The 26,919-nt window shown below is 55.9% G+C and overlaps 1 protein-coding gene across 1 annotated transcript in view; it reads right to left on the reverse strand.

The window, feature by feature from the left end:
* HS6ST1 (heparan sulfate 6-O-sulfotransferase 1) overlaps positions 1–26,549 on the reverse strand; it is a 44,289-nt gene extending 17,740 nt beyond the window's left edge. Inside the window, exon 1 of the mRNA XM_032354025.1 lies at positions 25,695–26,549. Within this exon, the coding sequence (XP_032209916.1) occupies positions 25,695–26,221 (527 nt within the window). The 5' untranslated portion in view covers positions 26,222–26,549. The remainder of the gene's footprint in view (positions 1–25,694) is intronic.
* Between the last annotated feature and the right edge of the window lie 370 nt (positions 26,550–26,919).

The following is a 26,919-nucleotide window of genomic DNA, read 5'->3' on the forward strand; positions in this document are numbered from 1 at the left end:
ATGCCCTGCGAATGAAGTCTGGGTAGGGCCGCTTTCCCTGGAGATGCACTTCCCAACTATGGGCAGGGCTACATGCCACAGTACATGGTAAGGGTGCACGAGAGCTTCAGCAGGCCTCCTTCTGGGGAGCTGTTTTCCTGAAAGCTCTGACACTGAGGTGCCCAGAGGCTGGGCAGTGATGGCTGAGATGCCAGGCCCACAAGGGCTCCTCCTGGCAGGTGACCAGAAAGACTGTGGCTGTTTGCGGTTCTGGAAGGCCCACCCAGGGTCTCAGTGGGGGCTGCATCCTCCCAGTGAGGTGAGGCTTACGATTGCTCTCCGCCAACCCAAGCATGGTCCTTTCTGGAAAAGGCTTCTCCCATTAGCAAAGGACTGGCTGATGGCATTCTGGGAGAATGCCTGCTGCCCCGACCAACCATGGCTGGGTCAACCCTAGCCCTGGATTCTCGCCTGAGCACAAGTGCTGCTCTGCTCCAGGAGTGAGGACCTCACATCTCCTTTTGCCCTCAGACTCTACCAAGCTCCTGCCTGCTGCTCCTGGGCATTGTTCCAGCAGAGTGGGGGCTGACCAGCAGGTCACTCCAACCAGGACTCCAGACCCCACTGGGCTGCTCACGGTGCTCAGGGGCTGCCCATTCCTCTCTCATGCCTGCCCATCTGGCCCTTGCTGGATTCTGACACCCAACAGGTGAGACTTTTGCCTGGATACACACACTCACCTCGGGTTAAAGATAAGGTGACTGTGCCCTACTCCTTCCCTGGGTGGGGCCGTGTGGTTGTTGACTCAGCCCATGACCTGGCCTCTAGAGCCGTGGCCTCTGCTTGTCATCAGCTTGAATCCCAGCCGTGGGCTCATGAGCTTGCTCTTGTGGCTTCCAGACCTTTGCTGAGCTCTTTCTCCCATATCCACACAGTCTGGACCTGCAGACCTGCCACAGCTGCCTGGACCCAAGGAGGACAAGGTGGGGACCCAGAAGGGAGGTAGGAGGCTGTGTGAGGCCCTGCTAGGCTGCGCAGCCCACGTGTGGGCTGGACCTGCTCCTGCCATTCACCAGGCAATAGCAGCTTCTGGGATTCTGTGCCAAGATATATCCTGCAGCTAAACCCGAGCATGGACAGTCCATGCAGCACAATATAGCTTGGTGGACACGGTTCCTGCCAGGCTACAAAGAGCTCAGGGCTTAACTTAAGCTCAGGGGCACACAGCTTGATACCTGTGCCCAGCAACTCCATGGTAACCGGGAGACGCAGCCCTTCTGGGGACTCTGCAGTGACATGGGAGCATACATGTGCATGATGAGCAAAAGTACCACATCAGAGCTCATGCTACAACTCGATGCCATTCTGGGAAACACTAAACTGGGCACAGATGAAAACTGGGACAGAAATGTAACGGGCCAAAAGCAAAGGCAGCTGGTCCCAGGGCCTGGTGCCCTGGGCTACTTTTTCTTCTCCTTTTCATTTTTCTCACGTTTTTGCTATTTTACATAACAAGGCATGTATTATGAAACAAACAAGACAGCAAGATTAAAAGCCTTTATATACCTGATACCATCTGCTTTTTCTCACAGGAGATGCAGAGTCAAAGGCCTGGGAAGCTAGGGGCCTCCCCAGCAGCCACAAGGATGTCTCCAAGGCCACGAGGCTACCAGCTGTCTGCTTTTCAGGGGGTCAGGAGGGCCAGAGCTGGGCTGAGGACCACTGGGACTCCCTCTAAGCTCAACTCGCTGATCCCACAACTGGCGTCTGGTTCCACAGAGCCTCTGAATGGACAGGAGGGGGCAGATATTCTCTCTTCCATGTGCACCCATCATCTGCACAAGCACAGTGTGCTGGGGAATGACGGCTTTGTGTGTTCTCTGAACACTATCTTTACCCAGACACAGACATTCTGAGCCTAAATGGCAACTCTAGACAGAGTCATCCGATACTCAAATTAACTGCAGTGTCCCACTTTCTTCCCTGCTGTGGTCCCTGTGACCCAGCTCTGCTCTCCCAGGGAGGGTGACTACCTCCAGCTCATGTGCTGGGAGAGTGGTCGTCTCAGCAGTGACCCTTAATCCTGGGGGCTGGTGACACCAACCTGTCTAGAACCAAGGAGCCCTCCATCAAGTGCTTCTATGGGGGTGGAAGTAAAGAGGGTGATGCTTGATGTGAGGAGTGGAGCCTAGTAGGCACTCACTAGCTTTGCTCCTATAAGATCTAGGTAGGTACCACAATAGACCCGCTCTGTGGATGGGCAAACTGAGGCTCAGGAGTGCTTCCTCTGCCAAAGTCTCCTAGCTACCAGGGGCATCCACACCACTGAGAAAATCCCAGACATGGGTTCTCTGAGATGAGCTGGACAAGGCACAGGGTACCGAGTCTGTAGTCTTTCAACCTGCCAAAGGCTCTGCCACTTAGCGGCTGCGTGGCCGACAGGTAACCCAATTCAGGGCCCCTGGACCCAGCCATGAGGGAAGGAGAGAAAGACCTCCAGAGAATGAACAGCCACAATGGACTTACCTGTTCTCGCCAGCCATTAATGGGGGCACCAGCAGAACATGCAACAGACAGAGAGAAAATCCACCCGTCAAATATAAAAAAGCATAAGTAACCCTATATCACCTTAAAAAAAAAAATCAAAACAGTAGTTAAAAATCCTCCTACGAGTAGTCAAGTACTGAGAAATGTCTGTGGCTTACTTTGAAATTGTTCTGCCAAAAAGAAAAAAAGAGCAGACACACACGTAAGTACACCTACACGTGTACGTGTAAGTAAGTATATACACAGATACATGCCGGTACGCGGAGCGAGAGCTCATGTGCACAGGTGAGCCTGCCCAAATGCCAAAGCAGTGACAATCAGTGTGTCTGGTTTTAAGGCTGAAAGCTTCACTACTTTGTAGGTTCATTTTTCAAAATAAAAAGGTGGTGGTGGGGGGGGAAGTCCTACAAAGAAAATGCCAGGCTACTTCTACCAAATTTTTAAACAACAGATTATCCAACCTTATGCAAATGTTTCTAGACACTGGGAAAGAAGGGCATCTGCCTCACCAACCTGTTCTACGAGGCCAACACTACCCCGGCACCAAAATCAGACAAACACAAGAGAAGACAGGAAAACTACAGCCCTTTTTATTCACATTGCACGTGTAAAAAAGCCCACACAAAAATCTTACCAAATCCTACATAGCAAAACCAATGGAAGATACCTCACTATGGCCAAGTCACATTACCCAAGGTATGCAAGGATAGGTTACTGTGAGAAAATTCATAAATGAGACTTATCATATCAATAGATCACACACTGCGGCAGATGTATAAAAGACGTTTGATAAAATGAAACACCTATTCCTGATAAAACTCTCAGTAAAGTAGCAATAGAATGAGAATTCTCTTAAACTGATAGAGCTTACAAAGTAAGCTAGAAGCAATACAGTCCTCATGGAAGAGTCAGATGCATTCCCTCTAAGAAGGGAATGGGATTAAAAATGCCCATGCTCCATTCTATACGGGGTGTCTCACCTCACATGATAAAATGGTAAGATGGAGCCTGTTGTCCATCTCATCTTTGTTAAATATCCATATGTGGGCACCAGGCTGGGGGCTCCACCCTCAGAATCCCAGCTGTGGGACAGACCTACTTCCGCTATCCAGTGCCCTCGTCCCGAGACCCAGAGTGCCTAACAGGAAAAGGTCTGGCTTGTTCTCAGAGATCTGCAGGGTCCGGAGGTTTGGGGAGGCCACACCAAACCAGAGGTATGGGGAGTGACAAGAGGCAGTGGTCTCATCAGCTGGCATCCTCCCCGCTCCCAGCCTCCTGGGGGCCAGGTGTCTGACAGGAAGGGCCCCAGGTACCAGGGGAGCTCAGCAGGTGCATCAGCCAGAGCACCTACTTCTGAGTGAGAGTAGCAGGCTGGCCTTGGCCCCAAGGGGGAACCTCTGGCTGCATGACTTGGGGTCTCCAGGGGCCAATGCCTTGCCTGGAGCAAAGGAGATTGGGAGGGTCCACTCCACATGTAGTCAGGATGTGGGGCCAGGGCCTCTCCAAGCCTCAGTTTCCCTGTTTCACGGCACCAGGCTTTGCCGCCTTACATCAGCTGGAGCCTTCTCCATCTGCAGGAGGTGTGGGTGTGCTCAGGTGGCAAGCAGGACCCCAAGAAAGGCCTCTGGACAGATCTGCAGGAAGATCATCCCTGGAAGGACACGTGCTAACAACTCTGCCCCAGGGCCCTGAGCACAAATGGCCTGGGCCCTGCTCACACTTCTATCTCTGTTAGCCAGTGGCCCATAGCCTCATCTCCTTGAACATGGTTCTTGGTCCTCCCTTTCCTCTGTCCAACTCTCTCACTCCTCCGGGTCCTCCAAATGCACATTCCTCCTGCTGCCCACCTGGTGAACCCCTGCCAAGCTCCTTGATCCCAGGGCAGCTTTGGGGGAGAGGGTCCAGAAGATAACCCCTGTACTCCTGGGTGTGTGTGTGGGGGAGCCAGACCTTGCCTGGGGTAGAGGGAGCCAGGTGGGGAGGAAGCTGCGGAGAGGAGAGGAGAGGAGAGTAGGGGCAGAGCCATATAAGCCCCAGGTGCCAGCCCCCCTCCCCACCCTACCCCCTCTGCCACACTAGCACAGGAACCAGCTTGGGTAAAAGGGGTGAGACAAGGGACCTGAGAGGGATTATTTCCAGAGGCCCTGCCTATTCCCCCACCCCCTTTTTAAAATTATTTGAGAGAGAGAAAGAGAGACATAAGGAGAGGAGGACCGTGTATTCATGAGAGCTAGCGGTGGGGCAGGGTAGAAGGAGAGGAAAAGAATCTCAAGCAGACTCCCTGCTAAAGCATGGAGCCTGATGTGGGGCTCAATCTCATTACCCTGAGATCATGATCTGAGTCAAAATCAAGAGTCAGACACTTAGCCCACTAAGCCACTCAGACACCCCACCTGCCGATCCTTTCTTGGAGTCCAAGCCCAGTAGGACATTGGCTAGGGCAAGGTCCTGGCCTGGCATTTGAGGAAACCTGGCAGCCCATGGGACAGGGATACCCATACCTTGTGCAGACAAAGAAAGAGCCCATACCAGCCTGAACACAGAAACAAGCCAGGCCTCAAGTCTTGAACTGGAGGGGAAGTGTGTTCTGTGCCCAGGAGCTCAGAGACCTTGCTTCCCAAGAGAAGCAGGCAGAAAGGGCCCATGAGCTGGGGCATGGTAATGGGGGTGACAGGGAAGGATGTCAGAGAGTCCAGGGTTGGGGAGATGCCTGCAGGAAAGGACAGTGGCAGCACAGTGGGGTCAGAGTTCCAGCTGTGGGCACTGAACCTGGGCCACCTTGCAGGGGATGGGCCCAACATGTGGGTGGAGACGCTGAAGCAAAAGGAGCAGCTTCTGAAGAAGATTCAGGGCCCTCTGAGGGCTGAAGGCTAGGGCATGTGGTTCAAGGAAGAGGACCCGTGACTCAGTGGGCACATGGTGGGGGGCGGGCTCAGAGGGCAGGTGGGGTGCTGTCAGCTGACGGGCTCCAGCTGGAAAAGATGGCTTGACTCATGCAGGAGGGTGTGTGCAATGTGTGCAAAGGAGATTCTGAAACAGGCCATCTCCCAATGGGGCTGTGGCTGGGCTTCTGCCTGTTCAAAAAAAGGCCCTGGTCACCGGTGCTCCTCCTCCCTGGTAATGACAGGTCCCCAGCACCCACACAATACCTACACTGCCTCCTTGTTGCTGGCAGCACACAAACTATGGGGACCTCCCACCCAGGCTCAAAGACGGAGTGTGCCAGCGTGTGGGAGTTGGGAATGGAGGGCCACAGCCTGCACCTAGCGAGCAGGACACCGTAGGACCCTGACCATGGAAAGTCACATAACCCAGGGCGCCCACAGACAAGACCAAGAGGCTGCAGCACAAAGTTGCCATGCACTGGAGGGAGGGCCCACTATCTCCTCCCCCCAGCCACATACTCCCACCAAGGTTCCCACATGGACACGTGTGTCTCCCTAAGCTTCCAAGTGGGCAAAGCCCATTGCTGGGAGCTCAGGGTGGGTCCAGGGAGAGCCACCCTTCCTGCTGCTGAGCCTCATGCAGCTGAATGCAGGCCCTCTTACCACTTCTGAGGGGCTCTAGGACTCCCAGGAGTTACCTGAAGACATACACCCCTTTCATGACCAAGGTCCCAGCCTGTGCCACAAGTGCCCACTCAGCCCCATATCACCCCCTTGGGAGCAAGGGTTAATACATCAAGGGGGAGACCACACAGCTGTAGCCAATGGTTTCCCTCTGCCTGCCAGGCCTCCAGGGGAGGGGAGCTCCTTAGGGCTCTGAGTCAGACTGACATCCCTCCCCAGGCTATCTTCCTCCTGTTTGGCCCTGAGTTCCCCACACCCACCCACCTGGCCCCATGCCTGACCCTCCCAACTCCGTTCCCACTCCTGCTGCAAATGAACTCCCAAGGCCGTGCTGGGTGCTGGCTCAGGCCTAGGTGTGGGGTCCTTTGTGTGGCTGCAAGTCCCTCCACCTGTGCAAGGCCAGTGTGTCAGTCTTTACAGGTCCTGGCGGAGCTGCTCTCCTCTCCTTCCAGTGCCCCCCTGCACACCTGGCTTCTTGTGAAACAGCACTGTTTGTCCCAGCCTTGTTTCAGTGAACCTCCTTCTCCTCTTTTCTCTCCCTTCAGACACTCCTGCCCTGGCCCACCTCTCAGCCACGGACATATCAAACAATATGGTCTGGCCTGTCTCCCACTGTTTCTAGGGCCACATGGGGCCTGGGCAGAGCAAGACTCAAAGAAAAGCCGGGGCTTTGAGTCTTGGACTGAAACTGACAAGACAGCATGCATTTGCTCCATAAAACCAAGACCAAAAGCAGGCAGTGGTGGCTGTTTTGGTGGCCATCACCCACCTATCAGCCAATCTCCTTGCACAGAGCTGGGGAGATCAGCAGGGAAGCTTCCGTACTTCCCAGAAGCCACAGCTCCAACCCCCACTAGAGCAGGGGGCCTCTTTCTGCTAAAGGAGCAGCAGCAGCAGCAGCAAACCATGGGCCCCAAGGGACCTAGGGATGGATCCTCTGCTTGCTGAGGGCTCTGCTTTAGGGTGTGTGGGCCTGGGCAGGCATGGCACCCAGGCAACCCAGGAGAGGAAGGCCTAGTGAGATGGGGTATAAGTCAGTCCACGCTGCAAAGCAGCATGAAGGCCCCACTGCATGCCCTCCTGGGGCTCTGTAGTGAAGTGCACAAGAGGGGTGGCCTCACCAGGCCCAGGAGGGACTCAGAAGTGGGAACACATACCCCTACATACTTCTAAAACTTCTCAAAGTGGGGGCACAAACACAAAGCCCGAATAGTGTCTAGAAGGCTGGCCACAGGATGGTAGCCTCCACCCTTCCTGCCAGCTGAGAAGTCTCCCCTCTGTCATCCAGGTCCTCATTTGCTGAGCGGCATGCCCAGAGGCAAAGAGGTACCATCCCTGAGCTGACACCAACCTCGGTGGGAATCAGAAAACAGAGCAACATAAAGGCTGCAGGCTGGCAAGTGGTGCCAGCTGGGCTGTAACTATCCTGCCTGTCCTCAGAAGCCCCCGCACCCAGGAGGGAAGCACCAAGTCTCTTACAGCCCAAGACCTGGGAGCCTCCAGAGCCATAAATGACCCTGTGCAGGGCTCCCTCATAAATCCGGGGTTTCTGAGGCTGTGAGAACTTGGCATGCACCCCCAGCCTCCTGTGGGCTGGCTTGCATAGGGCCTACAGGGACAGAAAGGCAGAGAGACCTCGGGGGTGTCTGGCACCCAGAGCCCACATGTGTGCAGCCTTAGGCCATGGGTCAAAGAAGGAGTCTCATACCCCTCAGTATAGACATGGCTGTTTTAGGGCTGCCCACGGGCACTGAGAATTAACAATCAACCCTCTGAGGTGGGAGGCTACCTGGAAGCGAGGGCTCCATGTGGAGGGGTCCGTGGCCATGCTGAGCCAGGCAGAAGCTGAACTGGCCATGTTGGACCTCTCAGGTGGTGGTGCCAGTAGGGTGGGGCTGGGCCCAGTGTGGGGTCCACACGGAGACCACTGCAGGGACAAGCCAACTATGACAGCCCCCGTTCCTCAGCTCTGCCCTGTGGCCTGTGGGTTCAGGCTCCACACCTCCCAAGGGTGGGGATCTACCCAGTTCTCTCTGCACCTGCCCAGACCCTAAGAGCTGTCCTCTGCCTCTGCCTTCCTCAACTTCAGGGCCCAGAGTCTGACCCTGGCTTTGTCTGACTCCTTCCCCAAGACTCTAAGTCAGAGCTCTCTGAGGTAGTAACTCCCACCCCAGCATTATCCACACTGTGCTCTGGACTGTCCTACTCGCTCTGGTGGAGGAAGTAGACCTCTGAAGCATTCCGGGGGGGAATATAAATAGTACACTGGGTCCTCAAGAAAGGAAACATCAAATTACCATATAACCCAGCAACTCCACTTTCAGCTATACAACCAAAATAAGTGCAAGTGGAGACCTGAACAGAAATGCGCACCTGTGTTCACAGCAGCAGGATCCACAATAGCGACAGGCTGAGTCCATCTGCAGATGCGTGCATAAGTACAATGTGACATAGCATACAGTCACACAGTGCTCAGCTGGAGGAAGGAAGCGCTGACACGGGCTTCAGCATGCATAAATCCTAACGACGTGATGCTAAGTGAAGTAAGCTAGCCACAAAAAGGCGAATACTGCAGATTCCGCTTATGTGAGGTCTATAGAGTCATCAAATTCACAGACACAGAGAGTAGATGGTGGTTGCCAAAGGTTGAAGGAGGGGACACTAGGAAGTTAGTGTCTCATGGGCAGTTTCAGCTGGGAAGATGGAAAAGTTCTGGAGATGGATGGTGGTGACAGTTGTACAACAATGTGAATGGACTGAAAACCACTGAACTGTGTACTTTTAAAAAAAATGGTTAGAATGGTAAATCTTATGATATGCATATATGAACAAATTAAAAAAAAAAGGCTCTCTCGTGATAGGGGCTCTGCAGCCAGCCCCGGGCCAGGCAAGTCCTCAAGAAAAAAACCACGGCAGGCTCCTCAGGAGAGAAGTCATTTCTCTGGGTACAGTCACCCCAAGGGACCCTCAGTGACTAGGTGACAAAGAGAGTCCACCCAGTGAAACCTGCCCCAGTGGGAGTATGTCTGAGAAGGGGGGTACTTCCTCGGCTATCCTGGGGAATTGCAGGACCAAAAAGAAGACCTAGAGCACCAGGTGTGGCCTTGGATGGGGCAGAAATGCATGCAGACCCAGCCCAGGACCCAGGGGTGATCTGAGAATCCTGTTTCTGTTCTTTAACTGGACACAGCAGGGGTTCAGCAAGTACCCGTCTCTCACTTTGGGGGCAAGGGAGCACATAGCCCCCTCTCCAGCCCCCATACCACACCTCTTATCACATGTGATGCTGGTGACCCGAATTCCACTGGTTGAGGGGGGCCTCACACCCCTAAAAGCCCTGAGGTGGTGCTCTGCCCCCCTGTCCTATGAATGAATGACAGGGGTGAGCAGGCTCCAGGAGGCTCTGGCTTGGCCCTTGGCTGCAGGACCACCAGCAGGAACCAGCCCTCAGCCCCAGCTCTCAACAAACTGCAAGAAGTCATTACCAACCACAAAAATTGTGAATTCAATCTTATCCAAAACTTGTCATCTTAAGGTAAACAGAATGAATAGCCCTCTTACCCAGGACCCTTCCTCTGGGTTCCAGACACTCCAGCAGGCTGTACTGTCCACTCCAGCCCCATCTGACAGATGAGGAAACAGAGGCACAGATAAGTCACTCTTGCCTGAGGTCTCACACTGCTGAGGAGCACAGTGGGGCTTAAGAAGGGTTCTGTCTCTGAAGATCAAGACCTAATCTGTGCCAGGTCCTCAGCAAAGGGTAAGGACACATAAATGACTCACGGTGGCCCAGCCTGTTTTGAGGGACTCCAGCTGTTGGTGGGACAGAGGCCAGCAGGGTGGGGGCTGTGGGGGAAAGCAGCTCATGGCCCCTCACCAGCTCCCAGTCCTGCAAACACTGTCCATCTGCCAGGCAGAGATACGAGGTCTACAACAGCAAAAACACCAGCCCTCAGCGGGCAGAAGGCTGCCCCACATCTTGGGGCTGGGACCACTAGTCCCTTCTATCCATCCAATGAACATCAGGTTTCTCTTTTAAGGCCCAGGCTGGGACAGCAGGAGATGTCAGGCCCTGGTCCGGGTGAGCTAAGTTCCGCTCTACCAACCTCATTAGGCTCTCCTTCTGCTCCTTATGCAAAATGGGGGACTTTTCCAGAGACCCCCAACAGATTTCAACCCCAAATTTCTGCACAGAGTCACAGACACACAAGGCATGTACCAAGGGTGGGGCTGGTGTAGGCAAGATTGCACAGTAAGTCTCCTGGGTTGGGAAGCTGGGACCCTGGTCCCCAACCCACTTTGGCAGACCCCTAAGTTCCTTAGCTCCCTGGGCTGACACTGGGGTTGATAAAGTGGAAACTGTTGCCCAGGACAAAGACCACCACCCTGCTGGAACCTGGTAGGGATGGGATGGGGCACACTGGCGCAGAGGGTAGGTCCACTCACCCTCTCCACACTGGCCTCAGTGCAGGGCCTTGCCCGTGACCACATGCCATGCCCAGGAGGTATAGTGTTCTGGAGATGCCCGCTCTCCTGACCCTGCATCTCTGGTCTACCTGATGTGCAGTGGTGCATATGGGTCTACCGGGGAGGGGTGGTTTGGGGGGCAGTGGGGGTGCCTGCCTGGGGGGCTGTATGTGGGGGTAGTGGGCATGTGCCTCCCTGAGGGCTGGTGGTGTGGGGGGTTTCTGGGGCCTCTGGTCCAGCAGCTGAGCAGCAACTGTGGCTGGAGGTCTACAGTCCCTGCCCTAGGCCTGTCCCTAGTCACCCCTGTCCTCTTCTTCCAATGAGGGAAGGGAGAGGCAGCTGGGCCTCCAGACACAACTATCTGTCCAGTTACCTGTTTGTATTTATCTCTTCAAGTGAGCCTGAAAAACACCTAAGAGGGGCGGGGGAGGAGGAGGAGAGGCTGATGCAGGTACACAGGGTAGGCTCCATGACTGGAGCCTGGCTTCCTACCTAGCAGTCACCCATGCCCTCAGCCCTGCAGTCACATATGTGCTCCCAGTCCCCCTCAGTGCCAGAAGCCCCCACGGTCACTCCAGGAAGCCACCCCAGGGACAAGCCCCAGGCAGCCAAGGCAGCACCAGCTTCAGCCCACCAATGCAGCAGTCTCTTACTCCATCCCAGCCTGGGGTCCTGGCCCGTGGGCACAACCACTCAGGTTGTGGTGTCTCAGGTGTGGTGAGGGAGGGGTGATGGCAGCCACAGAGAGCACACACGGTACACTGCTCATCACACCTGCTTAAGAAACAAGGATGGCTGTCAAGGTCATTAACAGGAACCCCTTCTCCTGGGAGGGCAGTAAGGAGGAAGGGCTCCCCAAGGTCCAGCTGTCTTAGGAGTCTGGCCTTTGACCCTCGACAGAGCCTCCTGCACAGCCCAGCCCTCCCACCTCTCTGCTGGGGCAAGGGACCTGGGGGGCAGCCTGCCTTGGCTCCAGTCTGCCCCTCCACCCCTCTGCAACGGCAGCAAACCTTCCTTGAAAAGACACATCCTTATCGTCCTGGCCTGCTCTGAGGGGGCTTGACGAGGGATGGCCCAGCTGTGCAGTGGAAAAATTGCTTGGCTCTTAAAGGGGGCTAGTGGGAAGGAATTTCAAATGGGAGGAAACGTCCCAAAGTGCCCACCACTTGTAAGGAAAAAAGGGATTTCTTGGTCCAGAATGTTTCTGAGTCACTGCTGGCTCCACAGCTCGAGCTACTGCCAGGAGTGTGTGAGTGTGGGTGTGTGGCTGTGTGAGTGTGGTGCCTTTCGCAGCCTGTGGTCAGCCTCCCTCCCTCCTGGGGAGATGGTCATTGTCCCCCAGGTCCACACGAATGTAGCCGCAGCCCGAGACTACTGCTCTGTGAGGTGGAGGATGGCCTGTGATTGGCAGTGACATGCAGTACCGGCCACAAAAAAAAGGTCTTCAAACTGGAGAAGGGGCCAGGCCATGTGGCTGGCCCAAGAAAGGCCAAGGCCTCTGCTGTGGTAGCGTTTGCCTGTCACCTCTTCTCCTGGGTGACGTGCATGGCAGGCATGAGGTGGGAGGGGGCTGGGAGCCCAGGAGAGACACTGTGCCCATCAGACCAGCGGCTGCCACTTGTGTGTATAATCTGAGCAGAGGAGAGAGATGAATAAACTTCTCCTGACCTCAGGGACACATGGGCAGGTATGAGGCCTGATGGACTGCCTGCTAGAGCCTGGCCCTCCTGGGACCCTCTGGTACCTATGGAACTTGGGGCTCAGCTGGCCTGAGGGCAAGGGAGGGCAGAGGGCTAGGCTCTCCTTGGTGTTTACTGGGTCCTCTCTGTGGCTAAAGTTAAGCCCCAATCAGAAAATATTCTTGCCAAGGCCACAAAGCCAAACGTGTCCCTGAGGAACACGTGGTGGCAACTGGCAACATATTGGGTGCTGGGAACACGGAAGGCTGCCGGCCCTCCTGACCCCTCACCACATGCTTGCAGCCAGGTCCTGTGCTGTCAGCTAGTGCAGCTGCCTCAGATGGACTCACGGGGGCACAGCAACGGCAGAATGCCTGGTCCCGGGCTCATGACTCCCTGATCAGGTCCCCAGCTTGAGTGTGTACTCCAGGAAAAACCCTGATGATAAATATTTAAGCATGGCTTCCTTGTCTACCACAAAATTTTCCATAGCCTTGAGCTTCCTCTTTGACGCAGGCAAGATGAACGAGGCTATGGATGACCTCTGACCACCCCCCACCCCGAGGCTGGGTGTGTTCCTGTGACTGTCTGCCCTCAGTAAGTGGCTGTACCTTATGGAGAGGACCTGAGCCCATCCTGGACCATCTCTCCCTGAGGACTGGCTCTACAATGACAACTGCCAAGCAGCTGCAGCCATGGGTGTGGCTAGGTCCCAGATGGGCCTCAAGTCCCGAGTCCGCTACCTAAGCTACGTGACCTTCGGCAAGTTCCCTGGACTCTCAGAGCCTCTGCTTCCGCTTCTTTAATGGGAGAATAGTGGAGCTACCTCCCAGTGACCTGGACAGTGCCTACCCCTCCACCCACTGGTTCCTGCAGGCTAGTGCAGTGCCAAGTCCCCGGTGGGTGAGTGGGGGTCCAGGGTGCATCCAAATTAAGCCAGAGCAAGATGTCAAAGGACTGTAACTTGGAGAAAACCCATATCTGGCCTGGCAGATGGAGAGGAGGAACGTCACCCAAGGGAATCAAGGCCCTCATGTTGCCCCTGTTAACTAGAGTGCAAGCCATGGGGTGTGTCTACTGCCATGACCCCTGGGACCTCCTGCATCTGGGCTGCCTGTCAGACACAGCTGGGCAGCCCTGGCGGGGAAAGATGGGGACCACGATTTGATGTGGGTACCCCTTTCAAGACTGCACAGATGAGGGCTCAGGAAAAACCTGCTGAAGAAATTAAAACAACTCACAAGGCTCCAAGTACAAAGCCCAGGCTGGCTAAGGCTGGGATTTCCTGTTATCTCAGCAGGCAACAGCTGCTGGCCCACAAGGATCAGGCTCCTACGCCAGCTGGCTGTGTGGCCTGGTGAGGGCTCAGAGCTGAGGCAGCCTGGGGGAGGCCACACATGTCTGCAGGCCACCACCCCTAGCCTCTCTGGTAACCAACTATCTTCCCAGGGAGCATTTCCTCTGGAAATGACCCGGAATAGCTCACATGATGAATGGACAGGGCACTGTTCTGCAGGAGACTGGCTGGGCTGCAGTGCCACTCCTAACCTGGCCACCCTATTTGTGGCATACTGGAAGGGCAGTGAAATCAACCCTATCTGCAGCCCTAGGACCAGACTTCCATGCCTAGCATCACCACAGGCTCCTCTGGCCTGGCGGGCAGATGGACACAATACCAGAGATGGCAGGGCCCAGGCCGGGAAGCATGCACAGAATGGGGGTGGTGAGAGGGTTGACAGATCCTGCTCAACCTTGCCCTGCCAAGCAAGGCCCATCTCCCTAGCCAGGTAGGGTTCTTTGTCTGTGGGGAGTCCCTGCCAAATGCAGAACCACTGTGCGGTTCAGACTGGGCCTCACAGACCGCGCCTGTCCTCCAGACAGACAAGGCCGCGTGTGAGGGAGCCCAAGGCACTGGCTGCTGGCCTCTGCTTCTCGAGTCTTCTATGCATCTGACAGGCAAAGTGAGGGCTCCATGAGGTCAAACAGGGCCCATAAACCAGAAGAACGTATCAGGGCACCAGGACCTCTAAGCAAAACTCTCATATTCTGGGAGTCTGCTGGCCTGGTGTGCATTCTGTGCCTCTAGGTGAAGCCCTGCCTGATGCCTGCTGAGTTCCCCTTCCACTCAACTACTCAAGGACAGGGGTCTGCTCCTGCTCTGAACAACCACACATCAATCTCACCACCCTCCTTTTATCCACTTGGCTAAAACCTGACTACTTTAACTTGATAAAAACGGTGTTTTCTGCTGAGCACAACTTCCCCTTACAGGACTGGGCTTCCCGACAGCTTGCATCGAATGGGTTAAAGGAGGACTTGGGAGGCCCTGAACTTCCAGGGTTCAGATGGTGGGCCGACAAGCAGCCTTCTGTCTGGACTTGTGTGAGTAGAGCAAGCTGCCCAGACCTGCTTGCCTGCCTGCCTTCTGGCCATGAGGGAACAGAGGAGAGGCGAAAGGGGCCTGTGCTTGGAGCTGTGGTCACTCCTCCTTGGGACGAGGGGCCCTGGAGGGCTGCAGGTAGCTGGGCAGGAAGGAGGGCTGAGGCAAGGGTTTGAAGCTGGACAGGTGAGGCCTTGGCTCTGCACGCTGGGCAGGAGCTGCACGCTCAGCAGTGGCTCACCTACTACTCCCTGGCTTTGTGTCTGCCTGGGCAAGGCCTCTCCTTATAGGGCACATTAGAAACCTCCAAATTTCCCTGGGAGGCCATCTGCTCTGCCCTTCCTCTGTTCCACCTGCCTTTGATCCCCATGGTACCATCTTGGGCTCCTGGGGAAGCCCATCATTGACATAGCCCTGTTACCGTTCACCATGGCAGGCAGTGTGCTGGCTTGAACTGTGCGCCCAGGAGATGCCTGGCTCCCCCTTTGCACATGGGGACCCTGGGGAGGGGGTAACAGGAAGCCCTGGAGCCAGAGGCCTGTGTGCAAATCCCATCTTTGCCAAGTGACAAATTATTCAGGCTCTCTGAGCCATGGTTTCCTCAACTGTGAAGTGGAGCCCCTGAGAATGAGGCATAAGCAAGCACAGCCTGTCAATGAGCAAGTGTGGCAGATCAGTATAGTCACTCTTTGCTCCTGGCCTGCGCCCTTCAGGTAAGGACACCCGCTTGTCCTGCTCCGCAGCTAGCACAGCACACATACAATGTAAGCAGGGTGCACGTGGCACAGCAACTCCACTTCACACAAGCCCCCCTCCGTTAGCTGCAGTCTGGCCGGAGGACCTCTGTCTGTGGCTGCGAAGTTTCCCCCATAGGGAATGGGGACCAGGATTTCAGAGAGAATGCCACCTAGCCTGACTGTTCCAAGACGACACCCCCATCCTGCCTCTTGCTGCTGCGATGCAAACGCCAAACTCGGTGTCTGCTGGTTCTCTTTTTCCAAGGACACCAATGCTCCAGAAAAGTAAATATTTACATGTGAGGCTCTCAAGCTCATAACTCGGCAGGGAGATGCTCACCCGCTGCCCATGTTCGTTCATGAGCCCTGTGGCGGCAGGAGCTAATCCTCAGATGGACAGTGATGCATGGGCCACTCCTCCCAGGCCAGCTGGGGATGCGGTCTAGAAGCAAATGCTTCGTGTATGGGGCTGGGGCCATGTGGAGCTTAGGCGGTTGGGGTACATTCTAAGGCCTGGGGATGACTAGAGAAAGGTGCAGGAACCTCGTCCACAGAGGATGACCGTGCAGGGACTGCCCTTAGCAGATAGGGACAGGCACCAGAGTGGAGGCCAAGGCAGTGGTGTCTGGCTCCTGACCTAGGCCTCGCTCTGGGGAAGCCCTGCCTTGGTTTTCACTGGATGGGAAGGAGGCTCTTGCGACTTCAGAGCAGTGGTTCCAGGCTCTGGTTTCGACTGCAGGAATCTTTCCCCAATCCAATCTCACAGGGACCCCAACAACCAGGATCTATGGGTGTGAGATGAGAGGCAGGAGGACCCCATACTTGTTTAGCTTTCTGGGCTTGGCTTATGCAGTGGCTGCCCTGGGTGCTGCCGAGGGCTTCCAAGGAAGGCCCTCAGGGTATCCCTACTGTAGGAAGGATGGCTGGTTAGTCAGTCATCTGTCCATCTTCTCAGTCTTCCAGGCCTCTGGCTGAGCTCTAATGATAGGGGGTCTCAAAGGGGTTCCAAGGTCAGCAGGTACATTCCCCTCCATTCCCTGCACGTGTACTCGGTGCCATGGGCTGGAGGGCAGAGGCCTGGCTGGCCTGCCTGGCCCACACCAGCATAGTCATCAGTAAACCAAATGCTCACAGTGACTTGCAGTATGGAAGTGGGGAGCACAGAACCCAAAAAACTTCGTACTAGGAGACTGCTCAGGACAGAAAACAGCCCAGAGACACAAACATGTAAGTGGCGGCAACCTTGTAATAGGATGCTTGTCTCACCAGCCACAGGGACAGGCGCTAAGACCACGGCGGTCCATCTCACAGCTGCTGGCCTGGCAAAGATGACAATGTCTTTCGTCAGGCCACATGGTGGGGGCACATCAGGCACAGTGTGGGGGATAGACCTCAGGCATGGCATCATGGACCATCTGCCCTCCAGCCCACTCCTAGGGACATGAGAGGAGGGGTGGCCAGGCCTGGCTACTGCCAACTGGTTTGTGAAACACTCCTCCTGTCTGCTCTTGGAACAAAGCACGCGAAAAAAAGAGATGCGTCTAGACAAACTTGATGTTAAATCCAGCAGTCGATGAATTAAATATGCACGTCATGGAGCAACATGGATAAATCTCAACAACAAGGCTGAGTGAAGAAAGCAAGTTGCACAAGGTCAAGTACAGTCTGATGCAGGTTCTGAAAGGTGCGTAAACAGTGCTAGGTGCTGTTTAAGGGATACATGTCTGCAGGAAAAATATACAAAAGGGTGCTGACAACCATGAAACACAGACAGTGGCGAGGGGGGCAAAGGGGCAGAGGGGAGCCACAGTAGGCTGCCTTGGCGTCCCTGTTTTAAACCCTCAGCCTGCAGTGAGGACAGAGGAACTGGCGCCCCAGGTCACGGCCACCACCAAGTGAAGACATGAGCCTGCCACATCACACCCATCAGCGCCCGTTGGAAGGAGAGCACAGCCCGATGGCTTGCTTGATATCCAGGGAGGAAGCACAGCAAAGCCCTTGATGGGAAGGAACAGGGTGGGTCCCCAGTGCCATAGCCCGGGGTGAACAGGAAACCCCCATGGTTGAAGCACGGCATGTCTCACATCTCAGGTTGTCATGTTGGAAAGCCAGTGATGCTTGGTGGATGTCCCACATGATGGGACCCTAGCTAGCTACCTAGACTTCCAGTGCTGTAAAGAAGCCTCCTGCTGGCCCTCAAGCTGACCACCACAGGTTCCAAATGCCTACCTGGTCCTGAAGGTCCCTTCCCTGTCCTCCGAGAGGGGATGCACTGTGGCCTCTTGTAAAACAGTCTCCAGCACCAGGCACATTCCAACTACTCCCCTGAGACAGGCACTGTCAGTATGCCCATTTTACAGATGGGAAAACTGAGGTCACAGAGCTCGAGAGTGGTAGAACCAGGATTTGACCCAGCTGGTCCGGCTCCAAGCCTGGGGCCCCCACCCTTGCTCTGCTGTCCACCCTGCCCACCTGCTCTTCCTGCTCTCCCACTGGCTTTGAGCTGTTTCCTCCCGCTGGCTTCTTTGCTGCCAGGCTGCCCATGGATGGCCTTTGTCCTTCCAAGCTTCGGTGGGCAGTGAGAAGCTTATGGATCTGGCTACCTGCTGGGGTCTGGTTTGTCTGACGCCTCCTGCTACGCCCAGGCAGGCAAGGGCAACAAGGCTCAGAGAGTTCCAGGCATACCTGGGTCTCAGGCTGGGGCGACTCAAGGGCTCAGACGTTCAGGTGTCCACCCTGGTGCATCGCAGCAGTCTCCAGAGACCCAGGGTCCCTTGCTCCTGCCTGGCCACTGACCTCCTTCAACTCCACAGCTTTATAAACAATTAACTGCAGGGTTTTAATCTCTCTAGTTACCATCTTTCTAGACAATTATTGATTTGCTGTGACCCCTCCTCTACCCCCCATGTGGGCCTTTTAAACGTTCCTCGTGTAAACACACGGAGGCAGCTGTGCTGCTCACATGTGGCCCTCGGAGCTGGGCCAGATGCACAGCTGTTTGGGGCCGCCTCTCACTGAAGCCTCCGCCCTGCCAGAACAGCAAGCCTCACTATGGGCTGTGGCAAGCCACTGACAGCCGCCTTCACTCAAGGGCCTGGGCCCCACTCCTGGCCATGACTTGGATCGCAGAATTCTAGAGGGTTAGAGAAGGGCTCCTTTAAGACCCAAACATAATCTGGGGCTGGAAGGACTATGCAGTCACGGAGGTGATGAACAACAAATCATTGGTTCCTCTGGAGAACCAAATGACAAACTCCATATCCCCATTTTTGAGATGGGGAAACAGGCTGCCTAGGGGGCTCCCCTTTCCTCCTCTAGTTCCTTGTGGAGGCCCCGAGTTGCTGCCTGGACCCTGTGGAAGGAACCCAAAGTGAGTCCTACCTGTCTCCATCCTCACTGGGGCCTCAGAGCCCCGTCTACACACAGAGGACTCATGAGCTTCTGTGGAACTTGGGATGTCAGTCCCCACAGGCAGCCCTGGTGAAAAGAGGCCCCAGGATGGTTGGCTAAGTGAATGAAGGACCAGCAGCTGCGGTGGGGGTGGGGCCTGAGAGTGGTCCATGCGCTCTGGAGGAAGCCTCCAGAGAGGTGGAAGCAGACAGCACTGCAGGGAAGGGCTGCTGGCTGGCCTGTGGGGCTGTGCTGCCCAAGCAGAGCTCCTAGCTCCCAGAGCTGGCCAGAGCCTGGTCAGAGGCTGCGGGTGGCTGTGGGAGAGAAGGGCTGCCCCAGCTGGTTTCTGCTCCCCCATCAAGGAAAACAGGCCCCAGGCCCAGGCTGGGGCAGCACGTGTGTGGTCTTCAGTGGCCGGACAGCCTATGCCCACCATCCTCCCAGCCGATCCTGATGTCCTCTAACAGGTGTCCATGGCGGGCAGCCTGGGATCAACATGCTAACTATCTGGTGTGTGGCTATGTACACGCCACACTTCCAGAATAACCAGCCCTGCAAGCTAGGAACTTGGGACACAGCCACTCAGGAGCCTCGTGGGGAAAACAGAAATTGGACTACAGGTCCCACAGCCCGAAAGTGATGGGCCTACATTCAGGGGCGGCCTGGACACCAGCACCTGGGCCTCTGTCTGAATCCTTGTAGCTGGGATAGCATCTCACCCCAGGGGCCCTGGTAACCCGAACAGAGAGCAAAAACTCAACAGGAAGAAAAAGAGCCAGTGGAGTTCTGGAAGAGGCAAGAACAAGAGTCTGGAGAGACAGAAACCTACCTGCAAACACATCTCCTCATCTGTGAGTGCTGGCAAGTAAGGCCGACGTATAGGCCTCAAGGAAAAGGAGACCAGGGTTGCCAATAAGAAGGGTCCACGTGGTTATAAATAATTGCTGAGAAGTACTTAGAAACCATCTTCTCAGGAGAGAGCCTGAGCACCCTGCCCATTTTTCAACCCCCCCACAGACCTGCTGAATTGTGTGCTGGCGGGAATCACACAACCCCTCCACCAGGGCCAGGTGGTGGGCTGGTGGCTGCAGGCCCTCAGGACCCCTGGGGACAAGTGGATCACATGGGAGGGCATCAGGGGACACTGGCCAGGCTGTGAGGGAGGCCCCTATGCACTGCCACAGACGGCTGCCAGCAGCACCACCGTGCTACCCTGCCAGAGCCAAGGGGATGGTGCCTGATTCTTGTCTCACTGCTACTCGGGCGAAGGCTGCCAGATGTTTTCCAGTAAAGCGGCGACACAGGTCTGCGTGTGAAATTGCCGGGTCTGCCCAGAGTCTTGGAAGCTGCATATGCTGAACCTGGCTGGTCTGCCTGAACGGCTGGCTATTGTTCTCAGCCACAGACAGTCTTCCTGGCTGGGTATGGGGGGCCTGGTGCAGCAGAGGGCTGGTGGGGCAAACAGGCTTCGGGACAGACATCTCAATGTCAGTTCCTAGCTCTCCAGGCTGAGGGACTCTGCAAGTTACCCACATTTTCGGGGCCTAGACTTCCCTAGGTGGGAAATTGGGACAATCATCATATGCTCCATTGTTGGGGTGGTGAGGCCAAATGAGATGACCCATCCCAAGTACCCACTGAGTGCTTGGGGGACAAGAGCCAGCCTCCTTTCTGTACCCTGGCCTCCCCAAATTTGGGTCCCCATAGCCCAGTACCCCTCTCCTTCAGCCCCAAATGGCAGAGCTGCACCTGGCTCTGCACAGGGCCAAAAAGCACATGAGCAGGTATGTGGGGTGACTGGGCATGGCTCCTTCCAAATCCCCGAGGTTTAGACTACCTCTAAGGGTCCATGCACCAAGCAGGACTACTGGATAAAAACCATAGAGAGACACATTTTGCTGATTTAAGAAAGTAAGTTCTTTTCAAACCTACAACACTGTTCAATACCAAACGGGCACCCAAATGTGGCAACATGGTAAGGTGCAGACTTTCCCAAAAGCAACTTCACACTCAACACTGACAGTATTTGAACCTTCAGACCTTTCAACTCAGAAATCCCTCTCCTATGAGCTTACAAAGGAAATCAGAGCTACGGAAAACATTTACACACGAGGACACTCACTCCAGCATTACTTACAGGAGCCAGAAATGGGAAATCTGCACGTTCAACAACACAGCAGAACTAACAAGGCACCCAGAGGGGGGATCGTCTGCAGCTACTAAAATATTAAGTTTTTAATAAGAAAAAAAACAACATTTATGGGGTATTTACATTACGGTTTCAATTATAGTAAAAAAAACCAAAAAACAAAAAACTATCTGTGAGGAATACAGTTTTCTTTTCTCTTTTATGTTTTCCTCCCAATTATCACATAATTACAACAACAACAACAACAACAACAACAACAACAACAAGAGAATGAGATGTGAAAGAAAAAGACTCAGAGTCCCTTAAGGATGACAAAGCCAGGCCTCCACTGACCGCCTGCCACTCCCCAAGTATACAGCAGCTGAATCTCTCATTCTGCCAACTGGGAAAGAAAGAAAAAGACGAGGGGCCTCACAGAACCCAGGGGTAGGAGCTGGGCTCCCTCGGAAAGGCTCTCTGACCCGGGAGCAGAGAGTCTGCAGATCAGAGCTAGCCCATTACAGCACAGTGGTCCAGCCCACTCTGCATGGCTCCAGGTTTTATAAGTGAGGGGCCTAGAAGGACAGGAAGCCCTGGTCTTGCAAGTCCTCAGTGAGTTACAGATAACCTCACAAGCCAGAGCACCATTTAACATAATCGTCAGTAAGCTATTTGAAAGTTTGCCTTCTCATGCATTTGCCTAAAAAGAAGATGTGTTTTGTTTTGGCTATGAATGAAAATCTAATTCTGAACACCTTGACCTCACATTCCCCTCATCTCCAAGCAAGGCTTCCCTGGATGGTTCAGGCCATGGTGACACCTAGCCAGGTCCTTAAGTGGCTGGGCCCCATTCATGGGTTCCAATCATGTGCTCTAGGTAACATCTGCCCCAGTGTAGGCAAATGCAGGCCTTATCCCTTGATCACATATGAGAGAGTAACTGTGAAGGCAAGTTGGAAATTGTTGAGTGCCACAGAAAGAACTGTTAGAAAAATGCCTGAATCTTAAGTCTGCTCAACCAGGCTGAGCCCACTAAGGGGCCCCTGAGCCCCTCTGGGACCAGCACTACACTCAAGGCTGACTCTAATTCTCATTCACTAGAGGACTCATGGAGGGACACAGCTCCTGGAGAGGGTGTGGGGCCAGGAAAAGAACATTCTAGTTGGTGCCAACACGTGGGCAGTACCCACTCCGCATCCGGCCAGTGCCAGATGCTGTGGACATGCCAGGATGGCCAAGGGCATCTAAGGCAACAGGATGCTGCCAGGGAAGTCTTCCTGGAAGAAGGGGAAGCAGAGGCTGAAGGGTGGAGAGAAGCCAGCAGAGGAGTGTGGGGAGAGGACAGCATGCTGGGGCAGAAGGTAGCAAAGGCTGAGCTGAGAGCACTGGCAGACTTCTGGAACACAGAGGAACTCAGCATTGTGGAGGATACATGACCAGAAATGAGGCTGGGAACTAAGAGGGCACAAGCCATTGATTCTAGAGCTCCCACACAGCAGTATCACAGATGCTGGGAACCCACCAGGAGCTCCTGGGGGGCCCTGCTGTAGAGAGGGTCTGGCTAAGCCCAATACCCCATGGAAGTGACCTGGAAGCCATACTGGGGACCCAAATGCTCCTGGTGGCTCCAGATGAAGCCTACACAATTTCAGGAATATCCAGGGCCACCCAGGCTAGACCTCAACCATGTCTCCTCTTCTGTCCCCTTTAGGCAGATGAGGAGAGGAAGGAGAGATTCTGGCCGTTAGAACCATTATGACTCTAACAATTGACACAGAGCATGGGGTGCAGAGACACTAACTGAAGTGATCCTTGACAACAGCTGGGCAGCCACTTGCCAGCTGCCTCTGGGCAGCCTCACTACTGCAAAGTCAGTCCTTCTTGGAGGCCTTTCAAGTACACTGGCTGATGTGAGCAGGTGTGGCAGCCCCCTCAGTGGACACAGGCCATATAACAGGGACCTACTGATGCGTTGCTCACTCACCTTTTTCTCTCTTTCAACTTAGAAGTACTAAACACTGCTAGAAGTTGCAAACTGTATTCCAGGAAGGTACATCTCCCCACCTTGAAGTTCGTCACCACAACACCTGCCCAGCTAGAACCCCCAAGGCTGATGCTGTGTGATGGGGAGGTTCTGAAGCCATGGAAAGCCCCACTCCATTAAGTCATAGGACCTGCCTCTCCTAGGCCCCCCTAGTACCACAGACATTAGCACCAGGAGTTGGGAGAGGCTTTGTGTAGTTTCTAGAAGCACTCCTCATGGCAGGGGAGCATTCGTTCACGCCCTGCAACATGCCTGGCCCTGAGGACCAAGGAGGAAGGAAAGGTCCTCACCCTAAGCCCAGATCCCCAGGGAGCCAGGCCCATCCTCTCCTCAGTTACCCAGCCAAGTGGTCACTCCAGCACTCACAGGGCCATGAGAGAGAACAAGCCATAGTCTTCTGGGAGGAGGGCAAGGGTGACATCTGGGGCTCCTGAAACCAGGCATCCCGTGGAATCTCGGCACTGACAATACTTGTCCAGAGCGGTGCGGGGTCCCTGGGGCAGGTGGGAGAACTGTATCCCTATCTTCAAAAGCACCCTGGTCCAGTCCCAGACTATAGGAACACTCAGCAGGTGAACCTTAGTCAGATGAGCTTATCAACACACAAAGCCTAGATGACCCTGCCTGTCAGGGAAGCTCATCAAAAAAGCAATCTACCTAGTCTCTGGAACAGAAATGAAGGGAGTGGGGGAGAACAGCACAGATGAAGTTCTGTCACCTGCTTCATGGCACAGGAGAGGGAGGGCCTTTTGAGGACCCTGGAAACCCTGCCTCCACCTGGCCTGCATGCTGCTGAGCTCAGCAACATCCAGGCAGAGGGGCTGGCAGCCCACCATAGCAAGAGGCATCCGGCTGACTAGGCAGGCATTTTCTATTCTTGCTACACACGCCCACCCTGAAGAGTGGGTGCTGGGCCTCCCTCGTGCGACACACGGGGGCCCTGTCTGCTGCACTTGGTCTCCCGACTCTTCTCTGAAAGGGTGGCTGGGCTCTTGCTCTGGTGGACAAACTCCAGAAAAGGAAGGTCAGGGGCCCTTCATTCTGGTGACACAAAGGGAAACAGCCTCAGGAGAGAGACCGCAGAAAGAGTGTCCTGGTCTTGGCAGCCCCTTGAACAAGTTTCACACACTGTTACCTCTGGGATTCTCCCAGGCTAATTCCCTCTGGCAAACAAAATGGTACTTACTCTCATCCCCACTCCTGTAGGCAGGGAGGTGCCCCCCTGGGCCTATTTGGGTTGGTCAGTGCCCACTTCTGGGGGACTACAGTCTTGGTGGGCCAGCAGCTGCAAACCCCAGACCCTGGCTCAGTACAGCACAGAGTGGCTGACCACGGGGGCAAAGGGGTGGGAGGTGGGCACTACATCAGGAAAATGCATTCATGCAGAGTAGACCAAATGCTGAACAGGAAGCAAGACTTTAAAGGTTTTGGAATGGTAGATCTGTTACCAGTGGAGAATTAAGAGACCTGTAACACCACCTCACAGGCTCGCAGCTGCCTCTGGGGGCAGGGGGTGGGGCAGCCAAGAGAAAGTAAGATGTCCTCTGACCCTAGCTCCAGCGCCCTAATTTCCTGGCAGTTTGGGCAGACCACAGGAGGACTGAAGAACTGAGCAGGACAGCAATGCCATGGACCACACTTAACTGTGGACTGGCCAGATCCTCAACCTTTATCCCCCAAACACACCAGAGACCCTGCCCCATCTTGACCCAGAAGAGTGCCAACAAACACACCTACTCGGTTCACAGAAGCTCCCCCACCCCCAGCCTGTAAGTGCAGTCCTAAGACAAGTAGATAAACAAAAGACAGGCAAGAAGACCTCATTTCTGGCCCTTCCCAGCCCAGATATCATGGGGAGAAGGCCCCAAAGCACCAATATGAACAGGAATAAAGAGTCCAATTTTAAACTCTAGAAACCCAGCCTGCCCTCTGGTTGTGGTTACAAAGGTTGTGGTTACAAAGGTTGTGGTTACAAAGTGCTTCCCAGGAGAGCTGTCCCCGACACAGGTCACCCTGGAACTCCAACCTCCACAGAAATGGGGGGCAGCCAAGGAAAGTGACTGAATAGGTACCTCTGACCAACTCAGCTCCCCCAATCTAGCAGTCGGTCTGCTTTTGCTTCTCTTTCAGAGAGAGCTTGCAACCGGTTCTGGCCCAACTGGTGAGGGCAGGCAGCACTGCCTCCTCCCTGCCCCCAGCCCCAAGTCACACTCAGGCCTTTGTTCTACCTGCACACGCCGGCAGACTGAGCCCACCCCTTTCCCTGTCAGCTCTTCTCCAGCCCTCTCCAGGCAGGATGGGGGTGGGGGGGTTGCTCACAGGTGCAGGGGGAGAGGCTCTTCACTTCGCTCACTTCCGCTCCGGGTGAGTAAGCAGCTAAGGTAAGTTAACATTCCAGGTGGGCTACACAGGCAAAAGAACCCACTTTCCCGCCAGACGACACCAGGCCAGCCGGACCCACAGCTGGGGCGGGCCAGATTTTACACTGGCCCATGGGACAAGGCAAGTGACAGCCCAAGTTGAAAGGTGAGGAGGTGGAAAGGGTGAAAATAGAGGGCAGGGTGACAACGGGCCGCAGCAGATCAACTGAAAGCTCCGGGCGCCCAGCAGATCGGCAGGGGGTCCAGAGAGGCTGCGGCGAGTGGGGGCCCCAAGAGAAAAGGAGTTGAGGGCAGGGAGGGCAAGGAAGGTAGAGCGGGCCCAGGGCAGCCCAGCGGGGGCACGGTTCCGGGGCAGCCGGCGCCAGCTGGGACCCCGTCGCTCCGGGCGCTCACCTGGGCGTGCGCAACGCGGCGGGGTCGCGACGGTCCAGCACGCCTGGCACGCAGTTGGTGAGCTCGGTCCAGTCGGCGTGCAGCCCGCAGCTCCAACCCGTAGAGAAGCGGGAGAAGAGCCAGGTCTCGCGGCGGTTGGGTCGGTAGCAGGTGCACTTCTTCTGGCCGGGCCGGCAGTCGCAGGGCACCTCGAGGCGCACGTTCTGCACGAGGTGGCGGCCGAAGGTGGTGCCACCGGTCTTCTGGATGTGCAGGAAGACAATCACATCGTCGCCCTTCATGTCGAACCGCAGCGAGCGCTCCAGCTCGCGCACCGGGAAGTAGTACTTCTTTTCGTAGTGAGGGTCGGGTGTGGGGAAGAGGTCCAGGTCGTCAGGCGGCGCGCGGCCGCCGGGCGCGCCCAGGCTCAACCCTGGGCCCGCGTACTGGTACAGGATGAGCATGAAGCACGCTGAGCCCGCCACCACCAGCACGAACTTGCTGGCGCGCTCAACCATGGTCCTGCCGCCGGCGCGCCGCCGCCGCATGTGTCACCATCGCCGGCGGCGCGGGGCGCGGGGCCTGGGAGGGCGGGGGGCGCGGGCGCAGCTGCCTTCGCCGTCGCCGCCCGCGCTCCGGCCCGGCCCGGTTACTCGGCGCCCAGGCCGCCCGCAACGGCACGGGCCCCGGCCCTGCGCGGCGCCATGGCTGCTCTCCGCCCAGCCCCGGCTTCCCGGGCCCGACCTCGGGCTCGGTTCCGGCTCCGCTCCAGCCCCGGCCCCGGCCCCGGCCCCGGCCCGCGCCCCCTGCGGCCCGGTGCCGGCCACTCTGCTCCGCGCAGCGCCGAGAACGCTCTGCGCCGCCCCGCGCGCCGCCGCGTCTCCGCAGTCCGCCGCCGCCCCGCCCCGGCCCGCCCCCGGCCCGCCCCCGCGGCGCCTCTTGCCGTTGTCGCCCGCTCCGATCCTCGGCTCCGCCCCCTGGAGCTCGCGGGGCCTCCGCGGGTTCTGGGATCCGGGTCTGTGGCGGTGGCTGGAACGCTCCGAGGAGGGCCGACGCCGACTGGGAACCGTTTCCTGTCCGAGAGTCGCGGGGAGCGACTAGGGAACTAGGGAACAAGGGTGCGGGCGGCCCTTCTGGGCTAGAGCGGGGCGCACAGCAACCGGCACTCCTGGCACCTGGGTCTTTCTACCCCCGGAAGTCCCGGCTGCGGGTGGAAAACCCCTTTCCGCGCTTCTCCGGAGGAAAG

The sequence above is a fragment of the Mustela erminea genome, chromosome 8, assembly GCF_009829155.1.
Source record: "Mustela erminea isolate mMusErm1 chromosome 8, mMusErm1.Pri, whole genome shotgun sequence".
NCBI classification, from domain to species: Eukaryota; Metazoa; Chordata; class Mammalia; order Carnivora; family Mustelidae; genus Mustela; species Mustela erminea.